Raw genomic sequence first — 18,634 nt, forward strand, 5'->3', positions numbered from 1 at the left:
CAGCTCACTTCCCAGTGAAGTTTTAAAACATTGAAATAGTAGAATATTTTCTAAAATATTTTCTCCTTCCTTTCTACCTGAATGACATGTTTTATACTGAGCATATCATTGGCTACAGTCTGCAGTACAGACATCTTACCCTCAGTGACTGACAGGGAAACCCGTGTTCCCACAGCTGCACCTCTGCTGATCTCCACACCACACCAGTAGGAACCAAAGTCCCCAGGTTTCAGATTGTTCATGGTCACGGTGAAGACTCGCTGGTCAGGATCATCTCTGATTGACACTTCATCCTTCGTCTGTGGAGAGTCACTGCGTACTTTGGGAGTACATGAACTCCAGTCACTCCCTTTGCACCAGTATTTCACCTGCTGTTGATACATGTTGTCATAGAAACATGGGATGGTGACAGATCCTCCTCTCTGTACAGTCACCGTGTTCAGTGTGGACACACCTGCAAGGACAGTATGAAAATTACCCAGCTGATTAACTCTCACTCCCTCTTACACCATTTATACACATATTCATGAAATCATTTGCAGTCTACTGTAGGCTGCAGTACTTTACTCTGCAGAATATTAAAATTTGTTTTTAAACAATGATCTATTTACTATCACTGTGTTTGCAAAAACAAAACAGTGTAATGAATAAATTACTGATTATTCAGAATAAAATTAGCTGCAAAAATCTGCTTTGTGGTATTATTGTCATTTAATTTTCATATATAGATCAAGCATCAGCAACAGAGTCATACTGATGCTCTTTTACATTATTTTAACATATATTTATACTTTTCAATTGAATTTATGAATTTCTTTAAAAGTCACTTAATGCTAAACCAAAGTATATGATTTCTCATATTTAACCCCTTGAAGTAGCACATTTACTGTTATTTGTGCCAGGTCTCATTTATGGTGTTCGTCTTATATATTAAAATATTATTTTCTTTATTTCTGTTAATGTCCTTCCTTTCTGATTGAATGACATGTTACATACTGAGCATCTCACTGGCTACATTCTGCAGTACAGACATCTTACCCGCAGTGACAGACAGCTGCATCCATGTTCCCACAGCTGAACCTCTGCTGATCTCCACACCACACCAGTAGTAACCAGAATCCGCAGGTTTTACATTATTAATGGTAAGGGCGAAGACTGGCTGGTTAGGATCATCTCTGATTGACACTTCACTTATCTTTGGATAATTAGTGTGTACTATGGGAGTACATGAACTCCAGTCACTTCCCCTGCACCAGTATTTCACATGTTGTTGATACATGTTGTCATAGTAACATGCGATGGTAACAGTTCCTCCTCTCTGTACAGACACCCTGTTCAGTGTGGACACACCTGCAGGGACAGTATGAAAATTACCCAGCTGATTAACCCTCACTCCCTCTTACACCATTTATACACATTAATAAAAAGTCAGTCAGCTGTAGGGTACAGTATTTCATTTCGCAGAGTATTAAAATGTTGCGGCACAGATACCAGACATGGTGATCCCAGTGATAATAAAGAGTCACAGACAGGTACTAATTTATGCCATATATACTCACAACACACAGACACTGGCCACTGTGCTGAGGGTCCCAGCTACTCTCACTACACATGGTGGCCCAAACAATGATAACTACAACAATTAACATTAATACTATACCTGACATTAACGTACAGCACAATAACAACATAATACATAATAAATACACAGAGCTATTTACATTATTCACACTATTTACATTACTGGCACCGGTCCAGCACGCCACTGCGCTGCCCAACAGGAATCCCCAGTGCTACACTGCCCCCCTTCTGGGGGGGACCCAACCTGGTACCCCCACAAAGTCCTGGCAGTGCTCCAGACAGCACTGAGCCCTCTGTGGCCACAGGGCCCCAGGTTCCCCACCGTCCTCCTCAGTTCCAGCTGCTGGGAAACTCATCCCAGGTCCTGCTGATAGTTTCACCAAATGGGCCAAGGGTTGGTATAGAAGCAGCTGGTCTCAATGCAACATGACAGTCCTGCTTCGGAGATTCACTTCAGGACCTCCTGGGGGTCCCTCCAGTGGCTGTCCAGCTTGGGCAACCACCCCTTTTTCCTGATGGGCCAGTACACCCAGAGTCCCCAGGCTGGGAGACCTGTCCCCAGCAGCGGATGTCATAGGCTCACCTCTGTCTGACTCTGGCCATGTCCTGATGTTACCTGGCCAGCTCATGCACGGTCCACACATGGTCCTGGAGCTGGAGCAGATAATCCAGTCCTGGTGTCTCCGGCAGCTCCGGCCCAGGGGGTGAGGCAAACACCAGCTCTACTGGGGTCCACAGCCTACAGCTATACATGAGGGAAGCAGTGGCACAGCCAGTGCTCTCCTGTACTGCTGCATGATAAGTCCACAGAACCAGGGGAAGGTGAGTGTCCCAATCATGCTGGTGCTCACCAACGAGGATTGTCTGCTAGGGAGCTGAGATGCGATTCTCTTCACCAGCCTGTCACTCTGCGGATGGGGGTGTGTGTGTGGGGAGGGGGGGCAGGGGTCTTCAGCAGCCAGCTCCCTAGCAGCCAGCTGACCTCATAGAACACCAGCACCTTGAAGTTTCTCTCCTGGACACTGTACAGCTGCTCTGAAGCCCCAAAGCTCCTAGAGCTGTTTTCTGCCATGGTGGTCAGGTCACACTCTGCTCTGGAACCATGTGACCCTCAGCCCACTTTGTGAAGTAGTCCATGACCACGAGAATGTAGTGATTCCCAGCCTCAGTGTGGGGAAAGGGGCCCAGGACATCGACCCCCACATGCTCCCCTAGGTACAGCTGGAGGGCAGACCGGCACTGCCAGCTAGGACCCCTCTGAGCCGCACATGCAGCACAGCAATGCAGGAACATCTGGGCGTCCTGCTGGCTGCCGGCCAGGTGAAGCGCTGCCACAGCTTCCTCAGCATCTTCTTTACGCCGTACTGCCCGGCCCCGACGGCTCCGTGCACTGACCTCAGCATGAGAGAGCACAGGTGTAGCGCCCCCTTCAGGCCTTTTGCTGGGCCCCAGTTAACAATCACTTGACGGGGGGCCTGAGTTCACTATGGTGTCTGTCTGTAGGCTATATGTTCCCTTCAAAACTAACCCAGGGCTAACATGCCCACCCTAAATACTTTAGTCACCTTATTCAACAACTACACAATATAAAATTATGCAGTTAAATTTAAAAACTTTACAACATAAAGGCTAATATTAAGACAAAATATTAATAAAATATATACAATGTAAGCAGTATTTATAATAGTTCGCACTCCATTATTGCCCACTGAAAAACCTAAAATTGCAGCCTGATCTGGCTGCTCTCAGGAGCCGTAGCAAGTGACTCGTCAGGCACTCGGTCCTTTACCACCGTGAATGGAATAGCTCTCTCTCTACTCGCAGATGTACTCTGGAATTTAGTAGCTTCAGCAGTAAGCTTGCTGAGAGTGTGGAAGGAAGACATGCAGTCTTATCACTTCTCCCACGTATCCCGTATCTCCTGGGTTGATCCCAGCCCTTTACGGGGATTCATGGGATTACTCCCATTGGCAGATATTAAATGAATAACTCATTAAATTATATTTAACAAGCAATAAAAAGAATATAAAACACAATTGATGCAGAGGATGTGTCAGCTCAGTACATAAGAAATTTACATTCGGCCCATCAAGCTTGATTGGGGAGAACTTAACTAATACATCAGAGTTTTTTTTTTTTTTTTTTATTCACCTTTATTTAACCAGGCAAGACAGATTAAGAACATGTTTCTTATTTACAACTGTGGCCTGGAAAGGGCAAAGCCTTTAAAAAAAATGTAAAATAAAACATTTTAAGAAAAATACATATATACAATATAAACAAGTTTACGAAAGGAAAAGAAAATAGAAAAAAATAAATAATAATAATAATAATAATAGTTATTAAAATTTTATCCAGGTCTAATTTAAAGGAACCCAGGGTTTTAGCTTGCACTACACTAACAGTAAGACTATTCCATACTCTAACTACACGCTCTGTGAAGAAGTGCTTTCTCAAATCCATTTTAAAATGTTCTCCCGTTAATTTCCACCTATGGATAATACTGAAGTAGCTATTTGGTTGAACAGCATCCAGACCTATTAGAATCTTATATACCTGGATCATGTCCCCCCTTAGTCTCCTTTCCTCAAGGCTGAACAGATTCAGCTCAGCTAACCTCTCATCATAAGACATTCCTCTAAGTCCAGGAATCATTCTCGTAGTCCTACGCTGCACCCTTTCTAAGGCAGCAATGTCCTTTTTAAGGTAAGGTGACCAAACCTGCACACAATATTCTAGGTGGGGTCTTACAGTGCCAAGGAATTGTATAATTGTAGCATCACCTCCCTTGACTTAAACTCCACACACCTAGAGATGTAACCTAACATCCTATTGGCCTTTTTAATTGTTTCCCCACACTGGTGAGAGTGGGACATGGAGGCATCAACATACACACCGAGGTCTTTCTCATAATCAGCTACCTTTATTTCAGTGGAACCCATAAATTGTCTGTACTTTATATTTCTGCTCCCTGCATGGATTACCTTACATTTATCTACGTTAAACTTCAGCTACTAGCTATCTGTCCATCCACTAATTAATTCAAAATCACGTTGTAACCTCTGTGCTGCTAGTTCAGTATCTGCTACATCCTCCACAAAACTATACAAATCAGATTAATCATATACACTTTACCTAAACAAAAGAACCAGACACTGGGTTACACAGGCTCTGGGGCACCAGCAGCTGCTCCCCTGTGCTGTCCAGCGATCAGCTGCGGCTTAACAGCAGGCCCTCGTGTTCCTCCATGGTGCCCCACTGGGTGTGGTAGGCCTTGTTCTCTGGACCGGAGGCTGATATCACCTCCCAACCCAGTCATCCTCCTTCATCCAGCTGCTCCCTCACCCTGGTCAGCATGGGGCTGCTCTGCTGCTTTGTGATGATCTGCTGGCAAACAAAGTCTTGGTGGTGACCTGGTGGTCCTGTACTGTGAGCTGCTTCAGGGTCAGTGAGACAGAATGTCCAGGTTTCCATGCAGCTTCCCAGGGTGATGTTGGACCTCAAAGTCAAACTCTGCCATTACCTCCAACCAACAGACCAGCTGTCCCTCTAAGTGCCAGAAACTCAGGAGCCACCCCAGCGATTTGTGGTCCTTCTACAACCAGAACCACTGGCCACTGAGGTACAGACGGAAGTTCTTGCCGGCCTAGATAGAAGCTCCCTTCACGGTCCTGCCTGTGATTGCAAAGCACCCAGCCCCTCGTTGCTAGTGTCTGTGTCCAGCATGACAAGGAGATGAGGGTCCAGGTACTCTAGCATGGGAACATCGGTGAGCGTCACACAGAGCTGGTTAAAAGCCGCGGCTCAGGCATCTGTCCACGCAAAACCACTTCCCTTTTCTGTAGACGGTGCATTGTGTTTGCCATGCTGGCGAAGTCCTTACAAAGTGTTGGTAATATGACACTAACCCCAGGAAGCTGGGCAGCTCAGCTACAGTCTGTGCAGGGGGCCAGTCTCACACAGCTGCCATCTTTTGCGGGTCGGTGGCCACGCCCTCCCTCTGATGATGTGGCCCTGGAAGAGCATCATGCACTGGAGGAGGGAACATTTCCGGGGGTTCAGCCACAACCCTGCGCAGAGGGTCCCTGCAAACACTGTCTTTAAGTTCCACAATGTCCGGGCAAAATCAGCGGCGTTGAGCAGCAGATCATCAATGTTGATGACACATTAGGTCCAGGTGAGCTGGGACATTAGCCTCCATTAGCCTCTCGAAGGTGACCAGGCTGTTACAGGGGCTGAATGAAACTGACCAGAAGTGTCATAGCCTATGACCGATGGTGAACACGGTCTTAGGGTGGTTTACTGGGGACAGGTCGACCTGCCAGAAGCCACTCCGGAGGTCTAGGGAGCTGAACCATGTTGACCCAGTGATGCATGGAAGCACATAGGAGTCTTTCCTTGTCACCTCATTCAATGGTTGATAGTTGACGCAAAATCAACATGACCCGTCCTTGTTGGTGACAAGGTCCATGCCGCTTATGGACTGTGGGAAGGCTTCATGACTCTTGTCTGCCATTTCTTGAATCTGCTGCTCAGACACTTGTAGTTTCACCAGTAGCAGTTGGTTCAGATGCAGATGGGTGAACAGGGCTGATTGCTGTACTGCCACAGTTGCTGCACATCCTGCACTGTCTAAGGAGACGGTCCTGCTGTGGTGCTGCCATTCAGCACAGTCTGGACTGGAGTTGCAGTCATGTGGCTGGTGGAGACTTTCCCTCAGGAGCTGTGAGCAGATCTTTTCCCCCCACCGGGTGGACGGCTCTCCTCCTCTCTTCCCCCATCGCTATCCCTGGCCACTGCTCTCATACTGGAGGACACCCACATCTGTACCCAAAGCAGATGGCTGCCCCCAGCAGATCGATGGCGGCCCCTAGCTGTACTAGTAAGTCCAGTCTGATAACACAGGGGTCAGCAGTGCTGGCTAGTCAGACCTCTTGTACCACCAACTGTCCTGTCAGCGTAACTGTCAGCTGCCCCTCCCCCATGGCCATGCGCACGATGGGTGCAGATCAGCTGTAGGGGTGGGGCTCTGCTTAATAGAGCTCGCAGTGCCTCCTCTTCCAGTGGCATCACCAGGTGCCTCCCATCTTGGGGGACCAGTGATTGGGCCGTGCCACCAGCCGGACCGGTACTTGGGAGGGTTCCAGGGGCCATTACCCACTGTACCGGGGCAGCTTTAGGGGGGTCTTCACTGCGATCGGCCGTGTCCCACGTCATGCTGCTCCCTGCTGAGCTCTGTCACCTTTATCCTCAGGTCTGACACCAGTGTGGTTCAGGTACCAGAGTCACAGATAAGCACAGGAAGGCTACAAAGATGGGGTTTCCTGATGTCTGCCAGTCATACTCACAACAGACACACAACACAATACATGGTAAATACACAGAGCTATTTACACTATTTACACTGATGGCACCAGCCCAACATGCGACCTTGCTGTCCGATGGGCCCCAGTGCAACAATTTGTTTTGATTAAATGTTGTACTTACTATCACTGATTATTTAGTTTAGAATTAGCCTGCAATAACCTTTTGCTTGCTTACAGTTATTTAAATTTAAATTTATATGCCAACAACAGTAACCGACAGCCCAACTGAGGCTCTTTTACAGTATGTTTATTTATATATTTATGCTTTTATGAATTTAACATTCACTTAAAACTAAACCAAAGAACATTGCTTCTCATATTAAACCCTCTGAAGTAGCACATTCATTGTTATTTCTCCCAGGTGTCATTCAATCAAACTAAAATTTGGTTCCTCTTGTATATTAAAATATTTTCTCCTGTGTTTGTGTTAATGTCCTTCCTTTCTGACTGAATGACATGTTACATACTGTGCATCTCATTGTCTACAGTCTGCAGTACAGACATCTTACCTTCAGTGACTGACAGCTGGATCCATGTTCCCACAGCTGCACCTCCGCTGATCCCCACACCACACCAGTAGTAATCAGAGTCCCCAGTTGTCAGACTGTTCATGGTCACAGTGAAGACTCGCTGGTCAGGATAATCTCTGATTGACACTTCATTCCTCTTCTGTAGAGAGTCACTGCGTACTATGGGAGTACATGGATCCGAAGAATAATAATCTCTGCAGCAGTATTTCACATGTGCTTTATAACGGTCTTCATAGGAACATGGGATGGTGACAGATCCTCCACTCTGTACAGACACTGATCCCACTGAGGACACACTGTCAGCACCTGTGGGGAAAACAACCAACTGAATTCACATTTTCAGCATCACAGTATCTCTGGTTAATATTATATATTATCAGTTTGTGTAACACTTGTACCAGGAGTCATGGCACAGAGAGATGGGTTTAAGAGGACAGTAAGGAGGTGAAACAGCAAGACTGTCATTTTGCCATAAGAACAAGGGAAAGACATAGGAAAACAAAGCAGGTGTGTTCTAGGGGAGGGTCACTCAGCTATCATCCCCATCAGGGGCACATAGCCAAGGTCCACATCATTTACTGACCAGGGCTGGGGGGGGGATGCATTGAATTCTGTTTCAGTCCAGAATTTGCCATTTGGGCAGCCCTCTTTTAGGGTCTGAGAGGAAGCCAGGACCTTTCTTCCACAAGTTTATCCAGTACAGGGTCAGTACAGTACAGGGAGCATGGAGCTGATCTGAGGCAGCACAGGGCACAATGCAGGGGAACATCCAGGACAGCATGCCAGTCTGTCATAAAGGCAGGGGAACACCCAGGACAGGATGCCAGCCTGTCACAAAGGGAGGGGAACACCCAGGACAGGATGCCAGTCTGTCACAAAGGGAGGGGAACACCCAGGACTGGATGTCAGTCTGTCACAAAGGCAGGGGAACAGCCAGGACAGGATGCCAGTCTGTCACAAAGGCAGGGGAACACCCAGGACAGGATTCCAGTCTGTCACAAAGGCAGGGGAACACCCAGGACTGGATGCCAGTCTGTCACAAAGGCAGGGGAACACCCAGGATTGGATGCCAGTCTGTCACAAAGGCAGGGGAACAACCAGGACAGGATGCCAGCCTGTCACAAAGGCAGGGGAACACCCAGGACTGGATGCCAGTCTGTCACAAAGGCAGGGGAACACCCAGGACAGGATGCCAGTCTGTCACAAAGGCAGGGGAACACCCAGGATTGGATGCCAGTCTGTCACAAAGGCAGGGGAACACCCAGGACTGGATGCCAGTCTGTCACAAAGGCAGGGGAACAACCAGGACTGGATGCCAGTCTGTCACAAAGGCAGGGGAACAGCCAGGACAGGATGCCAGTCTGTCACAAAGGCAGGGGAACACCCAGGACAGGATTCCAGTCTGTCACAAAGGCAGGGGAACACCCAGGACTGGATGCCAGTCTGTCACAAAGGCAGGGGAACACCCAGGATTGGATGCCAGTCTGTCACAAAGGCAGGGGAACACCCAGGACAGGATGCAGGTCTGTCACAAAGGCAGGGGAACAACCAGGACAGGATGGCAGTCTGTCACAAAGGCAGGGGAACACCCAGGACAGGATGCCAGTCTGTCACAAAGGCAGGGGAACACCCAGGACAGGATGCCAGTCTGTCACAAAGGCTGGGGAACACCCAGGACAGGTTGCCAGTCTGTCACAAAGGCAGGGGAACACCCAGGACAGGATGCCAGTCTGTCACAAAGGCAGGGGAACACCCAGGACAGGATGCCAGTCTGTCACAAAGGCAGGGGAACACCCAGGACAGGATGCCAGTCTGTCACAAAGGCAGGGGAACACAGAGGACAGGATGTCAGTCTGTCACAAAGGCAGGGGAACACCCAGGATAGGATGCCAGTCTGTCACAAAGGCAGGGGAACACCCAGGACAGGATGCACATCTATCACAGGGCAAAAACTCACACACAGTCACTATGGGCACTTTTACAGGCATCAATTCACCTGGACTATGTATTCTTGAATATAAAACCAGAGAGCTCATAGGAAACCAGTGCAGATACAGGGAGACCATGCAAACTCCCAACAGAGAGCTGGGCCAGATACTGGAACCACAAGCCTGGAGGTGTGAAGCCCCCATGCTGCCCCCAGTCTCTACCAGCTAGAGCTTAATTACTTCTCCAAACCTGCTGCAGAATAAAATACAACCAGGTCTAATCTGAAGGCCAATTCATACTTTCCTTTTCTGCAGGTGACGTAAGATCTGGTGAGGTGACGTAAATTTCATCATCAGGTGCGTGTAGCCCAGATTTATTTTTTTTATCTGCCGGAGATTGACTAGATGTTTCCAGTACGTGGCAGCCCTGACTTTTACAGAGCAGTGGTCAACCAAGAAATAGCAGAAGAAGAATAATTGTTGCAGGAGATGTGCAGGTATCCGCTTATCTATTTTTTACATTTTTACTGTCCAGATCATTTTTACTGTCCAGACATTATACCACGGTATACGGTATTTTCAAAAACAATACTACTCTGCCCAAGCCCCTACTAACAACTTTAAAACTGTTCGTAAAATTCAATTCAAAAGCAGCCTCACTAAAATAAAAATACATGCATACATAGTTATGTAGACAAGCATGTGACATTAAGTTTAGTTAAAGTGCAACTTTACAAGCTACACTGACCATCACATGCACTGTTGCTGTTCACCAGTCTGATGACTTCGGGAACAAACCCAAACTTCCTCCTATTTGTTTTGCATACATGGGGTCTGAATCACATTCCTGATGGCAAGATCTGAAAGTCACCATATAGGACAAGGGTGGGGTCATTGATAACCTTACATGCCTTTTAAGGACTTGTTCAGAATTAAACTGCACTAGAGATCTATGTGTTTGTCCAGTAAAGGTTAACAACGCCATGTAGTTGATTGTTATCTATTTGACAGATTTAAACCAGCAAATAAATAAAAACATTAAAATACTTTCAATAAAAGAAGAATAAAACATTGTCTGTAGTCTTTGATCTACTCCAAAGGGCTTTCATTTACATAGGAAATACAGTCACTGCTGGACTTTTCCACAGTGATCTCTGTATTGTCACTAAATCTCAGTCTGTTATCAAACACAGTACCCAAGTATTTGTAGGTCTGGGCAACTCTAACATTAGTGCCATGAATTGCTGTTGCGGGATGTGAATGTGGTTTAGTGAGAGGATCATATCTTTTGATTTGGACACATTTCAATCCAGAAAGGATTTATCACACCAGTCTACAGATTCTTGTATTATGGGTTCATGCGAATGATCTGACCAACTGAGAAGAGGCATGATGACACTGTTATCAGCAGTATGCAGAGTAAAAAGTAAAGGAGAAAGTACACAACTGCAGTGAGCCAGTGGAGGCAGAGATGGATTCAGATGTTCAGCCATATATAACTACTGTCTGAGTTCTGTTAGAGAGGAAACTGATAATCCATCTAATGAGTTGATGATCCAAATGAAAACAAGTTATAAGCTGTCTGACAAGTATGTGAGGTTGTACTGTTGTGCTGCCCTCATTACACGTCCTGTATGACTAGACAGCCAGCTAACTATTTCCCACATCAAGACTCTGAAGACAACGTGTTCCTTTGTACACATGTTTACTGAGCAGGGAAAGTGTAAAACTGAAAGTACAAAAACGCTACCATTTACTTACAGGCGAGTTTGCGTTTCATGTACATACCTAAACAGTGCAATATACAAATATAAGTTTATCGCTCTGTTCTTTACTGCAAATATATGTTTAACCAAAAATATAGTGCTACAGTATCAAACATCAAAACAAGGATCGGTGCTCGCAGATAAAATAACACTACATACCCACGATGCTACTGAAGGCGCAAGATGTTTGCAGACGCTGTAGTAAGAGCAGATTTAACAGTGTTTGTGTGCAGCTCATTCCACTACTAGCTCTAATGCGCAAGTGTGGTTACGTGGTGAATATGCAAGCAAGTAGTAGTGATGGGAATTCCGGCTCTTTTAAAAGAGAAAGAATTCCGGCTCTTTCGGCTCCCAAGTGGCTCTTCAGAATTTTTTTGGTGCTTAAATGAATTTATTACCAGAAATAATGTAAAATTGTTAGTGAAATGAATTACTATGGTTGGAAATCACGTGCAATCATTTTAGCCAATTCCTCATCAATTGTTTTCTGTTTTACTGGAGTCGTAGCTTTTTGCACAAACTGTCTCATAGAGCTCTAGGTTCTTAACTCCCTCACTTTTCTCTTGTGCATGAGCATAAAGCACCTAAATCATTAGCATGATATAGAAAATATTCTCAGACACTTATTCTGAACAGCAGAAATGTCGTCATACAGCATGTGAGGGTGAGACTCTGTATAAACACTGTGTGCTGCATACAGAGGGTCTGTCCTCAGGCCTTTGGTTCAGTCTTTACTATGTTTTATACAGTTTAAGTACCACTTCAGTAGGTCCTTTTAATATCTGTGGATCAGTAGGAAACAAGAGGTGTAATAGGAAGGTGTCTCTGTAAGACATGGGTGGGGGGTGTCCTGGGAGGGGGGGGGGGCAAAGTCAGGTGATGAGCACATTGATTCTCTTCACCTGGGTCTTATCAGCAGTCCTATCAGACTGAGAGCTGTTTGTGTTTCTCTCAGCTTCCAACAGACACACACAGACCCCCAAGTTCACAGCCTGTTGTTTCATTACAGAGATTCTTACAGATAAAACACAGATAAAATACACTTATTTGGGTCTTACTGACCTCAGGTCTGTGGAGACTGACACTCCCTCCTGGATTCTCCATATTTTCACTGTTTCTCTGTCTCTGTCTATGACCAGGACTCCTGGAGTCCAATAAAAACCCACTTTCTCCCCTCCGCTTGGTTTATACAGGTTCTGCACTCTTCTGTTCCGTTTACATGGGGTGTCGGCTCCTTCTCACTAACTGACCGCAAACTTTATCGTCATGCTGCCTTTGCACAGCCCACCTGACCAACATCATCACGTACAGTAATGGCTGGCTGTGGTATGTGTGGCTGGGGCTCTACATCAGCAAGAAACTGTTGGCAAGACAATAAACTTCCCTGTCAAGAAAGACAAAGTATAGCAGCACTGAGATACAGTGACTGATAATTAAGTGAGCTGTCCTCACCTTCTGCTTCTATACTCAGCAAAAAAAGAAATGTCCCTTTTTCAGGACTGTGTATTTCAACAATAATGTTGTAAAAATCCAAATAACTTTACAGATCGTCATTGTAAAGGGTTTAAACAATGTTTTCCATGCATGTTCAATTAACCATAATCAATTAATTAACATGCACCTGTGGAATGGTCGTTAAGACCTTAACAGCTTACAGAAAGTAGGCATTTAAGGTCACAGCTCTAAAAACGCAGGACACTAAAGAGACTTGTCTACCGACTGTGAAAAACACCCAAAGAAAGATGCCCAGGGTCCCTGCTCATCTGCGTGAACGTGCATTGGGCATGCTGCAGGGAGGCATGAGGACTGCTGATGTGGCTAGGGCAATAAGGGCCATGTCCGCACTGTGAGACGCCTAAGACAGCGCTACAGGGAGGCAGGAAGGACAGCTGATCATCCTCGCAGTGGAAGACCACGTGTAACAACACCTGCACAGGATCGGTACATCCGAATATCACACCTGCGTGACTGGTACAGGATGGCCACAACAACTGCCCGAGTCACACCAGGAACACACAATCCCTCCATCAGTGCTCACATCACCATCGGACTGAGCTTGTTGTCATTGCAGGCAATCTCAATGCCTTGCGGTACAGGGAAGACATCCTCCTCCCTCATGTGGTACCCTTTATGCATGCTCATCCGGACATGATCCTCCAGCAGGACAATGCCACCAGCCATACTGCTCGTTCTGTGTGTGAGTTTCTGCATGACAGCAATGTCAGTGTTCTGCCATGGCCAGCGAGGAGCCCAGATCTCAATCCCATTGAGCACGTCTGGGACCTGTTGGATCGAGGGCTAGGGCCGTTCCCCCCAGAAATGTCCAGGAACTTGCAGATGCCTTGGTGGAAGAGTGGGGTAACATCTTACGGCAAGAACTGACAAATCTGGTCCAGTCCATGAGGAGGAGATGCACTGCAGTACTTCAAGCAGCTGGTGGCCACACCACATACTGACTGGTACCTTTGATTTTGAGCCTCCCTTCATTCAGGGACACATTGTGAAACATTTTTAGTTTATGTCTTATGCTGTTGACTCTTAGTGTTTATACAAATACATTTATTTACACATTCAGTTTACTGAAAGTAAAAACAGTTGAAAGAGGACGTTTCTTTTCTTGCTGAGTATACTTCCTGGGGGGAACTTCTCCCTCTGTTGTGACCATACCCCTCTCCCCCCGCGCCCCCAACACCCAGATCACCTAGTGCTGTCTAACTGGACCAGCCGTAAGCATCTAGGCGGCCTGTTGGCTGGGGGGCAGGGCCTGGTCTGGACTGACTTCCTGATGAACAGCTCATTCAATAAACAACTATCTGTTCAGCTTATTCATGATTACGGAATATAAAGAAGATTTGATTTTACAGTCTGGGTCGGTCATTCATTCATTCATTCATCCATCCTTTGGAGAAAAATATCTGCGGGGAACAAGGATACGTATTTCACTATTATACATTGTTTCACCGCAAGAGGGCAGACATTTTCATTTTCTACATTTACATAGAGTGTCATATACTCTGCCTTTCTCCTCCTTGTCAAAGTCCTTTCTAAAACTGAAATAAAAATTCTGAAAATATTTAATAGGCTGGTTGGATACAGAATAATAAATTACGGTTATGACAAAAGTGTTCTTATGCCATGTCACCCACAGTCAAACTGAGATTAAATATTTCATTAATATATCATAATAAATTTATGATGGACCTGGATTAACTAATACAGAGTACAACTGTAACACTGGCCTTTTCTGTAATTATTAACCATCTATAATAACCCATTCTGCAAAGCTTTAGTAACAATCCCTACATGGCAGAAAAATATGGATATAAATATGGTTTTAAAATATGGATTTAATTGAATATACACAAAACACATGGCTGTATCACTGGTGTCTGTCTGTGGGAAAAGTCTGTGTATTTGTCATTTTACAAAGATTCATCATAAACTAGAATTAGCCAAATCCAGAGGCTTTAGTTCAGCTCCCAGGTGTAACATGTAGATCAGACACTCATGTATTTGATAAAGAGCAGGACCTGTATTATGGGATGTCTCCCTTAGGGGTAATGCTGATATGAAAGTAAACCTTTTATTCCAGTCATACAGACACATAAAACAATCAGGGCACAGGGATGGAGTACATCCTGGATGGGACACCAGTCAGTCACAGGGCACACAGACTCACATTCCTTTTTAGAGACACCAATTAGCCTGACTGCATGTCTTTGAACAACACAAGGAAACACACACAACTTATAGAGAACATGCAAACTCCATAAAGACAGCATTAGTGAGATTCAAACATGGAGGTGTGAAGCAACAGCACCATCTACTGGGCCACTGGGCCACCCGCATAGACACTATTGTCTCAGCAAATTGCCCTATTCAACAACAGTTGAAAAATGTTAACAATTCCCATCCCTACATATCCCTGTATCCTTACCTCATATTCAAGCCACTCGGACAGGTGACAGAGGGCCGGTATGGGAGTGACAATAGGGTTAACCCACAGGCATGTTTTCGGAAACAAACGAATTATGTATACATTTGTTTCGTCCATTTTGGAAGATGAGATGCAGGGTGGCAGTGATAACTCCTCTGAGGCAGCAATCGCGTCACGCCCAGAAAAACGAAACCCGTTCATGGTAGCTTTCCAGGCAGCGAAATGTGATGAGCAGAGGGTGAAGCTGCCGCCGGGCTGTGACAACGTTCGTGGTGCAAGGTTTGCATCCTTTCACCACAGTAGAGCAAAAAGCTTTTTGGTTGGTACTAGTAGTGAAATGCTTTCATTAGTAAGTTTAAGTAAGTTTAACATGTTCGAGTGTTAAGAAGATGGCCTGGTTTTGTGGTAATGTGCCCGTGTGCTTGTTACTACAGTGTTATACAAAATATTGGTACCACTTTACAATAAGGCTCCCCTTTGCCACTTAGAAATGGTACTGACTCATTAATAAATAGAAAACTGTAGTATAACTTGTTTATAATTGTCTATTAATGATTTATGAAGTGTTACAACTTAATTTATAACCCGCTTATAAACCATTCATAACCCCTTTATAAGGGTAGCCTTATTGTAAAGTGGTACCGAAATATTTTTATTTTAACTTACTCATAGCTGACTCTTAGAGTAACAGCCAGTACCCATACAGTGACACAATGAGAGCCCTCATCGAACTGTATGGACAACCACAGCCTTACAGCATATTGTTATGCTGGTGGATGGGCCTAACATTAGATCCAGAGATCTTAGAGGGTTCAGCAAGTTGTCATTGACTGTACGGACACTCATAGGAATGTCAAATCAGCTTGGTCAAGAGGGTCTGACAGAGTTGAGTTGTGGGTCTCATGTCTCCACATTACTGGTTAAGCTGCCATATGATCTGAGAGCTAACTTTAGGAGATACATTAAGGCACCATAGGTAAAGTTACCCGTGACTATGGAGACACAGAATACCCTAGACATGCATGATCTCCTGGATGACAGCTGGTGTTAAGGAAGCGAGGCATAGTGCAGGCAGAAAAAGAAGGTGACAATCCACTGGCAGCTCTGAGACATGGGCGGGGGGGTTATTACAGAAACTAAAGCACTGGTAAAACTACAAAGGAAAGGACCACAAGGGGTCAAAAAGCAAAACAGGGAAAACAATGACTAACTACAAGGAATGACAAGGAAATAAGATCTAGGAACAAAGCAACACAGGAACAAGGAGCAGGAACAAGGTAGGGAACTCATACTGCACCACACGGTACCATCTAACATTCCAACACAATAACCTACTCAGAGAAAAGAACACAAGCAGGCACTAAAATACACAGATAACGAGTACTAACCAAAGGTAGGTGTGAATACACAAAACAATCAATCAATTAGAACAGACACTTTAAATAGGACACAGGTGGAATTCACTAACAAAATCACAGAATTAAGATACTGACAGAGAAAAATGGAAACAAGGCTCATCACTCAGTACAGACAGGAGACTGAGGCAGTTAAGAGACTCGAGGATTGTACAGTTAAAGTTTCAGTTAAAGGCGTTGACCGATATGAGACTCGACTTCGGTGGAAAACCAGTTTTCCTCCTTTAGCAGTCAATATGAAAGCTATTCCTGCTCACCTTAGAGGAGCTGAGAAGCATCTAGCTAGAGGCTCTGATACACCTACAGATTATTGTAGGAAAATTATTGAATTAGTTGAAGCTGGCTATGTGTGTAAGGTTCCACCAGCCACCGCTGAGGGCAGTCCTGGGTGGAACATCCCACCCCAGTTAGTTCAGCATAACGGCAAGAACAGACTTGTCTTTTATTGCTCTTTCACCTACATGGGAATGAGCCTAAATGAATATCTTTGGCCGTCACTTGATGCTTTGCTGTTTTGATTCCTCCTCCATTTCCAGGAGTGCAAAGTAGCCATTAGTGGTGATGAAAAGAGCATGTTTCTCCAGCTGTGAATGCTTAAGGAGGACCAGCCCCATCTCAGCTTCCTGTGGCACAATCTGAACAGGGAAAACCTACCTGATGTTTATCAGCAGCAGTTTCTGCACTTTGGGACTGCCTGCAGTCCGTGCTACACCACCTTCGTGTATTATAAGCATGTGATGGACCAAAGTCAGTCGGGAGTAGATGGACGCTCCTCACTTGAACACTGTTTTTATGTGGACAACTGCCTTCAGAGCCTAGCTACACCCATGGAGGCTAAGGAACACGGGATATAACAGCCAGATTCCTGTTACCAGTCATTATCCGAGGCTCAACAACATCCCCCCGGAGATAGCGAGATCATTGGGCGCTCCGTGGATTGTTATCGTTCCGGCAAGCGACGGAGGCAGCGGAAGGAACGAAAACAAAAGCGGGGCTGCCGGTCAGGCGTGTTAGTCAGGCCAAAGAAGCAGCCTTCTAATCCTCCACTTCCCAGCATCTTTCTGACCAACGCACGGTCGATCGTCAACAAAATCGATGAACTGAACCTCCTACTAACGGGACATCCACTCGTCCGCGATTGCTGTGGCTTGGTAGTCACGGAGACGTGGCAATTTCCGACGCCCCGATGCAGCTATCAGACCGCACAATGCACCGCAGCGACATGAAGGCTGCAGCCGGAAAAAGCAGAGGTGTAGGTTTGTGCATTTACACACATAGTAACTGGTGCACAAACACTGAGATCATCACCACAGTCTGCTCCCCGGACATAGAGGCAATGTCTCTTGTGTGCAGACCATTTTACTTGCCTAGGGAACTTGCCTGTAGTGTTAATAACTGCTGTTTATATACCTCCGGATGCTATTGTTAGCTCCGCCCTTGCCTATCTGCATGATTCAATTTCTGAACAGCAGTGGACATATCCAGAGGGAGTACACATCATCGTAGGGGATTTTAAAAAAGTATGCTTAAGCACTGTGCTGCCTAAATTTGTTCAACGTGAAATGCCCCACGAGAGGGAATAACACCTTGGACCATGTATACACAAATATCAAGCGAGCCTACAGATCTGTTCCCCTCCCCCATCTGGGTATGTCTGATCACCTCTCCCTGCTTGCTGTCCCGGCATACATACCACTGAAGAAAAAGACAAAGCCCATCACCAAGACTATTAACACCTTGTCTGATGTAGCTCTGGCTCAGCTGCAGGACTGTTTCGCCCTTACAGAGTGGAGTGTTTTTGAACATGATGACCTAGAGACTTATACCTCTGCAGTGCTGGGTAACATCACGCATTGCATGGACACTGTCACCATGGAAACACGGGTCCGGGTCTACCCCAACCGTAAACCCTGGATGATGGGTAAGGTTCAGGCACTGTTAAAAGCACGTAATTCTGCTTATAAATCTGGGGACCAGGATATGTACAGGAGAGCAAGAGCAGACCTTAAAAAAGGCATCAGAGAAGCAAAATGGGCCTATTCAAGTAAACTATCGAATGACCTCTCAGACAATAATCCCAGAAAGGTATGGGAGGGATTGAAACAAATTAC

At 45.7% G+C, this 18,634-nt stretch overlaps 1 protein-coding gene across 1 annotated transcript in view; it reads right to left on the bottom strand.

Moving 5' to 3' along the window:
• LOC125739860 (uncharacterized) overlaps window positions 1–18,634 on the bottom strand; it is a 409,273-nt gene that overhangs the window by 356,670 nt on the left and 33,969 nt on the right. Inside the window, exon 4 of the mRNA XM_049010379.1 lies at window positions 7,457–7,783. Within this exon, the coding sequence (XP_048866336.1) occupies window positions 7,457–7,783 (327 nt within the window). The remainder of the gene's footprint in view (window positions 1–7,456; window positions 7,784–18,634) is intronic.

Source organism: Brienomyrus brachyistius, chromosome 4 (assembly GCF_023856365.1).
Source record: "Brienomyrus brachyistius isolate T26 chromosome 4, BBRACH_0.4, whole genome shotgun sequence".
In the NCBI taxonomy this organism is placed as follows: domain Eukaryota; kingdom Metazoa; phylum Chordata; class Actinopteri; order Osteoglossiformes; family Mormyridae; genus Brienomyrus; species Brienomyrus brachyistius.